The sequence below is a fragment of the Archocentrus centrarchus genome, chromosome 6, assembly GCF_007364275.1.
Source record: "Archocentrus centrarchus isolate MPI-CPG fArcCen1 chromosome 6, fArcCen1, whole genome shotgun sequence".
In the NCBI taxonomy this organism is placed as follows: domain Eukaryota; kingdom Metazoa; phylum Chordata; class Actinopteri; order Cichliformes; family Cichlidae; genus Archocentrus; species Archocentrus centrarchus.
The window spans coordinates 30943950-30958371 of NC_044351.1; the positions used below are offsets into that span (position 1 = coordinate 30943950).

The window sequence follows — 14422 nt, forward strand, 5'->3', positions numbered from 1 at the left end:
AGGTGAAGTGACTGGAGAGACATTGATGCAATCTCTGCATCAATGTCAAGAAAACAAAGGAGATGATTGTGGATTTCAGGAGGTGCAGAAACTCACTCTGTACATTGGGGGGAAATAAATGAAGACAACAAATCTTTCACACAATGAACATAGGAAAAAATACCACGAGGCACCTCAGATTTGACTGAAAGCAAGTGAAAGCTCCCCTGCCTCAGTTTTGATTTGATGGATCAACAGTTTGTTTCAGACTGCTTCACAGTTTCGTCGAATATACCGTGTTTCCCTTTTTCAGGAGCTTGCATATGACAAAGGAGGAGAAGAAGGCTCAGAGGTAAATGGCAAGCAAAGAAACGAAGACAGTGAACAGATAGTGAGGAAAGATGATGAGAAGGAGACAGAGCAGTTACGAGAAAGATATGATAAATGGAAAGTGGAGAAAGAACGTGGAGGACAAAAGAAAAATAAGGGCTGCTTATACCATCACATCCTCATTAAGGTGATTACCCCACGACAAGAAGATGCAACCTCATTAATGTGATTAAAACATTATCTTTAAGTTGTTATTAATAAAGGTCAAGAGTTTTCCCCAGTGCTGAACAGCAAATTTGAAAACAGAATCAGCTGCAGGACCAGTGCTGATGACTGATCACCCTTTGTGGGCCTCCTTCAGGACTCACTGGGGTCTAATTTTCAAAAGGCTGAAGGATCTGGATAGGGGAAAACGGACACCCAACCCAGTCATCTTCCCTAACCATGACCACAGCTTCTGATGGCCTAACTGATCAGAAACTTTATTAACTAACCCCAAGCTCGCAGCTAATCATGATCCTAACCGCAGGACCACAACCCCTAATCTTAACCCTGGACATTTGAAGGACTATGCATGATCATGTGGCTTCTTCTGCTGGACCCCAACTGGGGACATTCTTGGACCCAGCCAAGGAGAGTGAAGGTCACGTACTGAACTCCAGGCAATCAAATGCATTAAAAGTGAATTGGGGATCGAAGGTAGTTAAATGTCTTAACTTAACCAGATCAGTGTAGTCTATTCTGAGTTGATGGACCAGACTAGGGACAGTCACCACATCTTCCTGACCATAAGCAACCCCATTAAGGTCTTTGTTTTTTTAACCAACATATTAGACATATTGTAACAGCTTTCTCTTACATTTATGAAGGATAGGGGAAAAAAAGAATAATTTTTTTTCTGGATTTTTTTATGCAGTTGTGTTTATAATTCACTGAGTCTCAGTACATAAGGGCTTGATTCAGCATACAGGACAGGGACCTGCAAAGGGGAAAAAAAACTGTTCAAAAAGCATGAAGCGAATATAACAACATCTCTGACTGGCTAATACTGGGGAAGCCATGTTCACATCATCTGCCTGGATTGCCTAATGTGGGTTAAATTGAGAAACCTTTGAGCAGTGTCTTCACTGTGTCAGATGCTTCCAACCTTTCCTCTTAATTAAAGCAACCCAGGCAGAGCGTAGTCACAAACTAAAAACTGGTATTTTCTTGTGATACTCAGTTTCGACTTTCATTTGAGTGAACATGACTTTCAAGGTCAGAGTTGCTTTTTGTTTGTTTGGCTAATCTGGAAAAGATGTACTACAGGCTGAAAAAGGGGTAATGAAAGAAAAACTGAGCAGGTAGTGAAGAGTTTAAATTGGAGTAAACCATCCAAAGCAAGGGACAGTGCACAAGAGAGGTGAAGAGGAGCGTGCAGAGTGGAGTGGGTGGAGACTACGCAAATCAAATGTCTGACAGGGGAATAAACAGCAGTAGTCAAAGGGAAATGCTGCTTGAAATCTGCATTGTTAATTCACCTCATTAACTCAGATATATCTCACATATTTACATACTAATGTATTTTATAACAATGCTCTGATTTACTTTTGGTGTTTTTGTATATCCTTATTTATAAAAATTTTGTGAACTATCAAATTTCCTTTTAAAAAACAGATAATGAGTTACTTTGTAACTTAGTTTCTGCCATCAACGATTTATCAAATTTGTTTACAAATTATTTTCAATGTATGACCAAAGAGCTAAAAGCTGCTGGACGTTTCAAAGACATAATTCATTTTATTCCGACTGCCAGCAGGACCGTCCCGCAGGTGGCGATGGTGCACCTGCAAACCGTGGGAGCAGTAAAGACAGAAGAAGAGCTCCTTCCCTCCTCCCTGTTCATCAGTTTAGGCTGGTGTAATACCAAGAGCTCGCTTCTTTACTCCGTGTGCTACAAAACTGCCGTTTTTTTTTTTTTTTTTTTTTTTAGGTGAAGTTCAACGGCAGGCAAAATGTCGTCTTGGGTGAAATCACCTGCGGGTGTTCGGCGACCATCAGTGAACCCAAACGGAAGGTAAGTTTTCAGTATTCCCCGTAGCAAAGTTAGCATTAGCGACTAGCCCGCGATTAGATTTAAACGTATAACGCTATAATTTAACGGCCCTGTAAACTACTTCTTGTGCTGTGCAGTGCTCCACAGCCGCGTGTGTTTCGGAGAGCAGCTCCATACCCAGCTAGAGAGGAGAGGACCGAAGAGCTCAAGGATGCCCTGGACAGGTACCGAGCCTTTCTTTCACACAACTCAAAGCCACTGCTTCGTTATATGGACGGGCAGTCTTTGTGTTGTAGGTAATGGTTTAAACGGATCTAATTGCAACTGGGAAGCATTATTATGTGTGTCGTGTTGCACATTATTCACTGTTTTGTCTTAGAAGAAAAAAAAATGCACATTTTTATACTAATTAAAAAGCAATATCTTTAAAAGTCTCTTACTTGCCATAATTCTTTCTGTAATAATTGAACGCTGAATACCGGTTATCCACCAATGAAGCCTGCGTTGAAGTTTGGTCTTTCACAGTCTCCCAACGCTGCGTTTCTCTTTTCATGTCCACACTGAGGAACATGGCTGAGTTTGTTCCTTGCCAGCACGAGTTTTCTTTCCTCCCTGAAAGCAAATCATGTCAAAGGATCTTGTTTATTCTCTTCTACAGGTTGAACTGGTTGGACTGAACGTTTTTAATGCAGCTATTCCAAGCTCTGTGCAAACTTGAGGGATTTTAGTGATGGCCAGTCATTGCACCGAATTTATTGTGGCCCAGAGCATCACTCTGGTATAGATTTGTTGCTTCCTAATGCGAGACAGGTTGCTGGATAGATTTAAAAAACAAACAAACATATACCTGACATGTTTCAAACTTAAATTTTTCCAGATACTGAAATCACCAGTAATAACCCTGTAGGGCAGAGTGGTAAACAATGTTCGTGGGATTAAGACTGGAGTCAGAGGCATGTTATTTATTTTAGCTGATTTTCGCTGTGGTGTGTGACACAGTGTTCACTGTAGCAGATGCACTGTATAGGCAAAAGTATTGGGCCCCATCATTTAATCTTTGAATGAAGGTGTTTTCAGTCCCATTGCCACAGGTGTGTAAAGTCAAGTACCTGTCAAAGTACCTTTGACACTGAATGTCAAAATATTGTTTACATGTTGAGCAAAAAATAAAATAAGCTGTAGTGAAACTTAAAAATTTGATTCACTGAATCTCTGAAAGCTAGGCTCCTTGATGCACTTTGCTGTGGGGTTTGGAAAAAAAGAAGTGTCTGCTCTCTGGACATGGGGTCTCAGTTTCAGAAAATCTATTTTTAGACATTTATATGGTCATCAATCATATTAAGTTCTCGTAGAATGGCCTAGTGGAGAGCAGGCATAGGAATGCCTCCCTCAGTAAACCGCAATAACCATTTTCACTGCTTCTTTTTCAGTTATGAAGAACTAGAACAAATGCAAAACTACAGTGGAAGTGTGAAGTATGAGGGGTACAAGCATCAGCCAATGGGTGAGAATTTTTTAAATATATATTTAAAATATTTTTTTTTATATGTTGTTCACTAAAACAAATTGGCAAAATGGGCTCCTTACACAAGATATATCATTTGAAATGCTTAAAAACAAAAAACTATTTTACTACACATCTATCCAAAAAGAAAAGAATATAATGCTCTAATTATTTTTGCCACTTTTTTGACTTTCTTTCAACTCACCAATGTCATCGTCCTCAAAGTTCCAGCTAAACCAGAGGGCGTGACTCCAGCAGACCGACGTAAAACGCTCTATCAGAGGTTCTACAAACAGGTGCAGGAAGAGAGGAAACCAGCCGACTGCGTGGTCCTCTCTGTTACCAAACAGTGCCTGTGAGTACATGCAACAACAATTCAGACTGTAACAAGCTGAAGTGAAAGTCTTTTTTTTTACCAGCAGAATTTGATGGTTCATATTTGGCTATCAGGGAGAGGAGACTGATGCCATTCACTGTTGCCCCACACATAGGGTTTACTTGGGCAGGCCATCCAAGTATACGTGGTGACTCATTTTATCTTATGTTTTCTGTTTGCTTGTTTGTTTTGTTTTTTCCATCTGTGACTAATTTGCCAGTGGACAATCTGCCTTCTCCTTATTTTGAAAGCGTAGTCGTTGCTAACCCCCTTCCTGTCTAGGGTTTTTGGCTTGCTGGCCAGATTGCTGTTGTAGTGGTTCTCAATGTCATTTAGCTGCTTCGTCAGTTGTATTGACTCCATCTTGGATTGCAGCTAGCAATGGTAGTCAGCCTTCTGCTTTGGAGATCTGCAGTGAGCTTTAGGGCCGCTTTAATCAGCAGCAGCAGAGAACTGGTTCACTGAGTTCACAAAGATCGCATAACAGAAGGGCTACTGCCAGTAGCTGCAGATCATGACTGTGGAGTTTGTTGGTTCATCGCAGGATGAAAGACTTATTGACTTATTGATTGACAGCTGATTTATTGTTCAGCTATAATTAAGTATTAGGCAAATAAAATACTAGCAGCGGAGAAACTTAAGCAGATCACCTGTGTGCACATATGCATGTACAGATGCACATGCAAAGAACTGCATATGACTATTTTATACCTGTTCCTCATTTTCCTGATATTCCCATTTTGATACTTGGATATCAAATTTTGTCATTTTAATCATCACCCTCGTCTTTTTTTTGCACAGATCTCGGTTTACTGTGCACGCTGCAGATCGCTCGTTTCAGCTGAATATTACTGTACCTGATCTGAGAGTAATGTATTAACTATAAGTAGGAGATGCCTCAGATTCAACTGTTAAAGATAATTAGTTAACCCTGTGTGTAGGTGTATTGATAGTCATACTCCCAGCAACTTTTTAAAGAAAAAAGCAAACAAAGCAAAAGCCCCCAGTTTATAATTTTTCTGTCCTCAATTTGCTTCCTGTGTTGTGTTGAATCGCTGTCTGTCAAATTAGCTTTGATTTAGGCTCACCGACAACCACGTCCTTTCTTGGCCTCTGAGAGCGTCATATCTGACTTGTGCTGTTGCCCTTCATTTGTCTTTAAAGCCAGTTTAAGACAACATGAATGTTTTTCATACAGCCCGCATCTTTGAGCCCTCCATGGAAGAAGAAACATGATCATCAGACAGCAAACATTTAAAAAAAAAAAAAAAAAAAAAAATCACATTGTCACACCTGCACATAAAGTAGGAACAGCTGTTTTTTTTTTTTTTTTTTTTCATTTTTCAGCTATCAGTAATTAAAGTTGTATTAATTTGTGCACAGTGGAAAAATGCACTTATCTATCTTCACCAAAGGTTCAAAGTTCTTGACTGCCGTGTTCAACCATAATGATACACCTTTGACATATAAAATACAACTCAGATCACTTTCTCTTAAAACAGCTTTATTTTATACCTTAGGAAAGTACATCACATCCTTTGTAGAGAATAGAGAGCAAAGCACATTAAAACACACACTCCTTACACACTGCAAAATTGCAGCATCATAAATCAATTTCCACACAAGATACTTCCACATTAAAAGCAACTACCAAGCTGTCTGCATTTATGCTAAGCTTGATTTTAGCCTATACTTCTGTGTTGAATGGCATCGCCAAGAACCCTGTACTACCCTCACATGTACTAACTCAAAACTCAGTGTGCAAATGTGATGGGCCCAATTGACAGTAATAAACTGTTTACATTTTGCTCTGTACAAAGATAAAGTTTCACTGAAGTAGACTGTAATGTGTAATAGGTTGCTATTGTACCTGGCTTTCTCATTATATAAGTAGCCAGTAATTTGTCAATCATATTGCAGATTACTGCCTGCAAATATGATTGGCTCAGTCTCTTTATGATATCTCTCTTTCCTGCGTTTCAGTAATTTCAGTAAAAGTTCAAACACTTCCAAATGAAACTGAGTGAATTATGGTGGAGTCTGAATTCAAAAATTTGGAAGTGTACACCCCCCCCCCCCCCCCCCCCCCCCCCCCCCAAAAAAAAAAAAAAAAAAAAAAAAAAAAACTTGAGGTGTAGAAGTTGCACTCCATCCATTTACACTGCTTAACTCAGGTTTGGGTAAATGGTCACAATAGTGGTTCAGCACAGGAGTATAACTCAAGCTTAACTGTAACTGTTACACCATCAAACTAACTGCCAGACTAACTTCATATAAACAGACTGGCAGTTATGAAGTGCTTATTGACTGCAAGGATAAATTCACACAGCACTTCATTTTACATCATCAGTGCTTTATCTCTCAGTATCCCCAAGACTCTTGGAAGTACTTGTACTATTGACACAGAGGTTATATTAGAGTGCTGGTTATTAGCAAACTGTCTAATATTCATTATCTAAACAGTAAAAGGCATATGATGCTGATTATTAAACCAATGCTTGATTCAATTACACTAATTTTACATATAGCATTGATCCAGAACCTGTTTGCAGTTAGCTAATGGCGAATAGGCAAATTTACATGTTTATCCAAAAGAGTATGATACCCTACTATTCAACAGTGTTCTTAGAAACGCAACCTGCCAGTCACTGCTACAACCATTTAAAGGTTTTATTCTTTGAAATAGAAGTCACAACACAAATGCAAATTTAAATAGAAACATCATCCCTCTGAATAAGACTAAGCACGCACTACTACACTAATGACTAGGGGTGGAACAGTTCACAAAAATCCACTGTTGGTTCGTATCACGTTTTGGGGTCAAGGTTTTCAGTTCAGTTTGTTATACCCAAGTATGTCAGTAAAATTACGTTGCATATTGAATATACAACATAATTTTAATAATGACGTCACTGGTAGTGCGTATGAGCGCCCAAAACATGTAAGCAGTCTCTCCTTTGTTCATACGTTATTGGCCTATTTTGGCCCCTGCGACTTTTACCCCGTCGTGACTTTTCACCAAGAGGCTGTTTAAAAGCTGCAGGGAGTAGAAGTTGTTCTTTTCTACCTGAGTGTCTTTTCCTTGTGGTGTCAATTGACACATTGGGGTGATGTCTCCATGGGTGAGCCAACATTGGACGTGTTGCCGCTAGCATAAGCAACACTTGTTGCACAGTGCTTACACACTGTCGCAGCTTTATTCACCACTTTCTTACTGCCATCATCATATGTAGCACTATATCCAAAAATGGTCCCACACAGCAGATCAAAATGATGCTGCTACTGACACCTCCTCTAGCTCTGGGCCTCCTTTATCTTTACCGCCATTTCCACAACCTGGCTGCTGCACTAGAAGTTTTACCCTTCTGCCCCTTCATTTGGGTTACTGGTGCAAGGCTTTTTTTTGCAGATGACCTGAACCAAACAACACACATGTCCTGAACCGAGACAAGCGAACTGAACGTGACAGATTTTTTTCATGAACCGTTCCATCCCTACGAATCACAGCTATGAAAGATCTAAAAATCTGTAATAGTTCCACCCAAAACATTGTTTTTGTTGGTAAAGCACATTTTAAATTATGCTCCCATCAGATCTGTAACTCAGGGTTTCTCCTATACGAGGTGAGTCACTTAATATAGAAATGTCACGTTAACAAAGTGTTTCTCTTCCTCTCAAAGGGATTACCCCAAATCGCTAAGCCAGTGTTTGCAGGAGCGTGGCCTGTCAGTGGAAATGCTCTACCTTCAAGCGGAATCGGGCCTGACCCGGGCCCTGCAGGATGTCCGAGCAGATGGCTCCCCCTTATGTATTCTGGTGGAGCAGACAAACGTAGCTCTGTCCTCCTGCACTGTTATCATATTCTCAGAATCCCTCAAAAGTAAGTTCGTACCCCTCGTATTCCTTCAAACTTGCCCAAACCATCTCAGTTACAAACCTTCATCCCTTTACTAGGCTCAGTTCAACGGTCTAGTGCGGTTTGTGTTTTGTGTAGATTCCACATCTTTAAGCACACAGTCTAAAACATACTTATTGTAAAACCAAATAAACAAAAGGAGAAATATTATCATTAAAATGCCAACATGTAAGATTACACAATACAATTCTTCACTAATAATTAATTTAAAAATCACACCAAGTCAATCAAATCTACACAGTATTCATTCAGTGTGTACATTATTAGTTGTTTCTTGACAAACTATCCTTTGGCTACCACTTGCATATACTTCACATAACATTATATGACATTACACATCTAATAAACTGAACATAATAAACTGAAGTTCATAGGAAAACTGACAGATTTTTATAACAACTTGTTTTTCATTTTATGGGTCATCAGTTCTGTCAGTAACTACTAACTTGGGAAATTAATTGCTGGTATCTTAAACAAAATAACAAGCCCATATGAATAAATAGACAAAGTGTTTTGTACCAAGTTGGCACTTTTTTTTTTCCTCTTGCTCTCTGAAAGGATTCTTTTATCAAAGAGCCTTCAGTTGCTCTGTTTCTCTTTGGTGGGTGCTGTTGTCATATATGCAGCAAGCATAGAAGTAGAAGAAATTATTAGTATTTGGGAGGAGGTGGAAAAGCAAACAAGGAGTCGTCGTACATGTTTGCAGACACTTCTTAAAGTTTGTGAGGCAAGACCCAGGTTTACATGCCAGGTTCAGATGCATATGAGGTGCAATCCAGAAGTTTAGGAACTCCACAAATAAAAGTATGTTTAAGTGACTTTTGCCGTGTTTCCATTAGTGCCTACTCAGCCGGGGTCCCAAGCAATCCGAAAATGTGACACTGAAGAACAGCATGCCGTTGGCCAAGGAGTGTCATCACTAGTTGAGTCATGAGAGTGACTCCTTCACCAGAATCAACCGCGCCATTTTTAAAACCTGACAGCAAGAAAATGGAGGCACACAAAGCACGGGGAGGCTCGGTTGAATATCTAGACCAGGGATCCTCAAGTCCAGGCCTCGAGGGCCGGTGTCCTGCAACTTTTAGATGTGTCTCTGCTTCAGCACACCTGAGTCAAATATAGAAGTCATTAGCAGGACTCTGGAGAACTTGACTGCGTACTGAGGAGGTAATTCAGCCATTTGATTGAGGTGTGTTGGATCAGAGACACACCTAAACGCTGCAGGACACCAACCCTCGAGGCCTGGATTTGAGGATCCCTGAATTAGACCGACAGTTTGCTGCAGTAGTTTTACAACAAAAGCGTCATCTGAAACATGCACACAGGATGCATATTTTAACCCCATACTGCTGGGCGATCGTTGCTTACCTGCCCCTACTAGCCATGAACAGTTGGTTAACACCAAGCCTCAGGCGGCTGATCAAAGGAACTTTGAATTACCGTAATTACGCGACCGTTTGTCCTATTGGAAAACTTCAAACGGTTTCTGAAAGCTGAGAAACTGCGCTTCACACTCAACATAGGGTTATTATGGTAATTGTTGCCGGAAGTACACGAACGGCAGCACTTTTGAAGTACACTGAGTCGATTACGACATGTTCGGCGATATAGGGTTAATACTTAACAAAACATTGTATGGAGGAGTTATGCATGATGACTATAGTAAACTGGCATTAGCTATGTTAGCTTGCCTCTATCTCATCCATTGTTGTGTTGTGTTTTGAGTCGCATACAAATTACGTCAAGAGACTACCGCTATAGACTATATATAGATTTATTGCTATATTGACTCCACCCGCATTGAGGTGGTACTCAATTGCAATGGAAACAAAAGAAGACCGTGCCGAGTCGTGCCAAGTCGATTCAACCCGTGTTGAGTAGGTACTAATGGAAATGCAGCATTTGTCAAAGTCCCGTGAGAACCACTTGCACTTGTACATCTGCATCAGGAGCTAGAGCCACTTAATTTTGCACTTTCGTGGCTAAAAAAAAAATTCCTTACACAATTCCACAGTGGCCCAGTATTCTCCTTTGAGACTCCTCAGGGCCGTACAGTAGAAGTAGATATTCACATCTTAAACTGGGGGACAGATTTGCAGTGCATGACCCCATGAATGTCAGAAGAAGACAGTGAACGTGCTCCAGGACACACCAGGTCGTAGCCAAACATCCAGCACTTTTCACCAGGATTGGTCCTCAACTCGAAAGTGTGACCACTGTGACGCACTGTGGTGAAATGGCTCCTGCACAAATGCAAGTCATCAGAACAGGACTGAGAGTGCTCTAAAAAAATGGGTGATGCATGAAAAGATGATTGTGAAGAGGAAATTGGCAGCATTTAAATCAGTTATGGTTTTATATTTTATGGTCAGAGTCATGGAGCTTTATGATCTCACCATGTAACTCTGGGAATTTGCAGGTCCACTTGATTTAATTTTTTTGTATCCTACTGTATGAAGCATATGGCTGGTTTTACAAAGGGAAAAGATGACCTGAGCTATGGATAAAATAAAACTCAAGTTGTAATAATGTGTAGTTTATTTTAAGTCTGCTTAATATGAAATTTTATACAATTTACATTTTTTTTTTACTAGCACACGTACACAACCTGATCTTGACACAACACATAACACAAGTGTCCTAAGCACATAGTTAGGTCAGTTCAACCAAAATAAGATGAGGTCAACAAAAACAATTGTCCATCCATAGAAAAATATAGAAAAAAAATAATAAAAAAAAATCATCATTATTCATTATGCTTTAGTTTTAAATAGATTTAGTACTTATTAATCAGGTCGTATAAAAATTAATTATTAAATGCTTTACACAAAATGCATGTCCCTCAGTGCTACACCTCCAGCAAACCAAAACCTCACATTCAAAAGCATTACCTACCAAAGAAAGTACTGATTTATCAGATCAATTTTCTGAACCCAACATCAACATAAAAACAAAAACCTCAGTGCAAACTGAGAGGATGTAAGAACCACAGATTTTGCTATTTCTGTGGATGTTGGCTTGTCTTCACCTCTTTCTCCCACTTCAGCCTCATGACACTTTCACCATTACCATTCCCTTTCCCCCCCCTCAGTCCATCGAAACATGCCCAAAGACCAGGCCATGGATTTTGCTCAAGCAGAGTACAACCGCGGACTCACTAAAGAGCGGCCACCAAGGGACCCTGCAGACATCGCAGCGGAGGCGTCACAGCTGCTCGATGACTTTCTGGATCGAGAAAAGATTGCGCGCCACACGGTTCCCTCTGAAACACGCCAGCTTCTCATGCTGTTAGCTGAGGGGGTGCATCTGTACCCTGAGGAGTTGGAAACCATCTCAGAGTACGTGCGTTCCCGGCAGGACCACATACAAGGTGAAACACTGATTTGTACAGCAGTACCTACAGAAGTGCTGTGTCAGTATTACTGATGGCAGCTTCTTATAATAGCTTTACTTTGTCTTTAGGTTGTACGTCTCCTTTTTGCATTATCTTAATTTTTTTTTTCTCTCTTTAGCCTCTAACAGTGAGGGTGAGAAGGGGATCATGCTACCTCCAGGATTGGGGAAACCACCTCCTCTGCTCCCCACTCCAACTGGGCCCCCACAGCCTCAGCCTACATCTTTAGCAGGCGGGCCCATGGGAGACCACTCTGCGTCTTCACCTGTACCTCTTTTGCCTTCACCAGGTTTGGACTTGACCTCTTTGCATCTATTTAAATCTGTCAAATCTTTAAGGGTGTGGGAGCCATGAACCATGAAATAATAGTGGTGATGGTACCCTACTTTGGTGAGCTACAATACCAGTCAAAAGTTTGGACACGCCTTCTAATTCAGAGGTTTTCCATTTTTTAAAAAAAGATATTTTGGTTTGTTTAACACTTTAAAGTTTACGACATAATTCCTTATGTGTTCCTTCATAGTCTGGGTGAAAAAAAAAGAGTAAAAAAATAAAAAAAACATTGAACGAGAAGCGCTGCATTGGTACTCATGAGCAGCTAGATGTTGATTTTTGTCCTTTTATCTTCTTTCTGTTCTGTGATGTTTTTCTTTTCTTTTAGTTGCTCATCCCAAATCCAAACCTCCTCCGCTGCTCTCCTTGCATCGGCTTCCTGGCCCATCAATAGGGGCCCCACTTGTCCGAGGTCCCCTGTCCACACACATCCCTTATGGTGGTCCCAGTGTGCCTCGTGGGCCCCTACTCCACACCCCTCCTGCGTTTCACGCAGGAACCAGGGGGCCCCTTGGGGCTAGAGCAGCCCCTCCCACTTTAAAGAGTTCTCGCCCTCCACTTCTGTCATCTCCAGGTTGATCATAGTTATTTGATGTAGAAACAATTTTGAATAATAAAATACTATAAATGTCAGTCTAATCTTACATGTTTTCTCTTTCTTTATTCAGGTGCTCCTCTTCTTCGTCAGAGTGTCCCCCGGCATTAAGAAACAATAGACACACACACACATACATTCACACACACTGTAAAATATGCAGGTTATAAACAGTGCTTCAGTTGATGTTTGAGCAGAAGATTACAGACTTTGTCGCTGCTCACCTTTTTTTTTTTTTTAAAGTGTTGATCCAAATTTAGCTAGAAGATAAAAATGGAGGTAGTGAATATTCTGTCATCATCTCACTGTGGGTGGTTTGAGTGTATGACCTTCTGATTGATAATTTTAAGTTTTTTGGTTTTGCTTTTTTAAAGCATCCCTCTGGCATCAGTGCCTTTTTAATTTAGTTTTTTTTTTTTTTTGTGCATCCAGTTTGTCTCTTAAGAGTCTGTTAACTGTTTGGTGACGGCTCTAAGCTGCACAGGTTAAACATCCATCGGGTCACTTGTTGGGCTGATTGCACAAAAATATAGCCATGCAGTAACCAATACCTGGTCACATGACTGCAATAGGACTTCTTATTTTTCTGTATATAAACGTAAGTAGCCTAGCTTCTTTGTACAGTTTTTCAACATGGTGCTTAACATTTCTCTGGAGGAAAGATATTAAATATTAAGTTTATAAAGATTTGTTTTTCAGAGCTGTAGCCCGGGTTCAAATTAACTTTTTATTCACATCTAATTTTATTTCTGCCACAAGTAAGAGTAATCAGTCTGAACAACTCTGTATGATGCATGCAAAACCTTCATGGATTAAGTTTTATATTAAAAAAAATAAAAATCCTTAAATTGCATTTTATGCACTGTGTAAAGTTAAATAACTGTCATATACAGTTCATGTCAGCAAAAGCATTGTTTTGTTACCCAGAGTTCAACATCACAAGAGGAAGCTTGAAATGTCTCCCAGTATAAATAAAAGGGTTATGAATCTTTTGATTATAGATTCATATCCATATTGCATATTGGATTTTCTTGAGGTCTGGTGTGAATACAGAATATATAAGAAGGCTCCACATCAAAATGTTGGTTAGGCTCAGTATTTTTCAGCCTTTATGATAAACATCTGTTTAAAATATCTCTAATGCAGAGAAAGCACACAGGTTTGATACTTTAGAACAAGCTTTTTTTTTTTTTTTTGGTCATCGCTAGAATTTCTATCACGCTGTTGTTAATGTTAATTTGCAGTACTGTGACATTTATTAAGTTTGGGATGATTTTTGTATTTTATTGGTGCCAGGGAAGCCTGACCCCTCAAAACGATCATTCATAAAGTGTTTTTTTTTTTCTCCTGTTTTGTAGATAATGTAAAAAATCCTACAGTTTTTTTTGTTTTTCTTTATTATGTTGTAAATATTGAACCACTGTATGCTTTGAATGAATTTGATGTGCATAGTGTGTTGATGTTGAACAAGTATGAAGCTGGAGTCCTGATTATATTTTCAAAGGAAACATAAATGTTTAAAATTTTTCTTTGGGTTTCGAGTATTGATTATTAAGAATTGCCAGTAATTAACAAGTTCACACAACTGATGTATCATTTTGCAGCTCTGATTAGCACTGACCCATACTTTACCATCAAAGTACAAATCTGTGCAGTTTGATCAAAATATTTAAATGAATTAAAAAATAAAACTGAACTCTGTGTTCTGCTGTGAACTCTGTAGCATAAGCAGCTGTGGCAGCAGGTCAGTCCTGCAGGCTCAGTTGTCTCTTTGCACTGTAGTCTGGAAGCCTGCCTGGGCTGCTGTACAGAAGCATTGCTCACAGCACAAGGCTGCCACTTCCAGGCTGCGTGGTGTTTAACTGCATATTAAGCAGTTTGTGTGTGTGTGTGTATACATACATACATACATTTGACATTTTTATATGTAAAAATGTTCCAAAATGGTCTAATTTTTCAT

The 14422-nt window shown here is 39.7% G+C and overlaps 1 protein-coding gene across 1 annotated transcript; it reads left to right on the forward strand.

Moving 5' to 3' along the window:
* The first annotated feature begins 2253 nt into the window (after positions 1-2253).
* On the forward strand, positions 2254-14158 carry LOC115782044 (nuclear receptor coactivator 5). The gene is made up of 9 exons (XM_030732024.1): positions 2254-2365; positions 2482-2568; positions 3775-3848; positions 4074-4203; positions 7905-8104; positions 11232-11510; positions 11653-11823; positions 12196-12441; positions 12536-14158. The coding sequence occupies exons 1-9, from the start codon at positions 2304-2306 to the stop codon at positions 12571-12573; spliced, it is 1287 nt and encodes a 428-aa protein (XP_030587884.1). The 5' UTR covers positions 2254-2303; the 3' UTR covers positions 12574-14158.
* The last annotated feature ends 264 nt before the right edge of the window (positions 14159-14422 follow it).

What these genes read in the sequence shown, in the direction of transcription:
- LOC115782044 (XM_030732024.1), top strand. Translation starts at nt 2,304, where the DNA reads ATGTCGTCTTGGGTGAAATCACCTGCGGGTGTTCGGCGACCATCAGTG. An exon ending in TCTGTTACCAAACAGTGCCT is followed by an intron (nt 4,204 to 7,904) that starts GTGAGTACATGC and finishes TTCCTCTCAAAG; the next exon opens with GGATTACCCCAAATCGCTAA. An exon ending in CCGGCAGGACCACATACAAG is followed by an intron (nt 11,511 to 11,652) that starts GTGAAACACTGA and finishes TTCTCTCTTTAG; the next exon opens with CCTCTAACAGTGAGGGTGAG.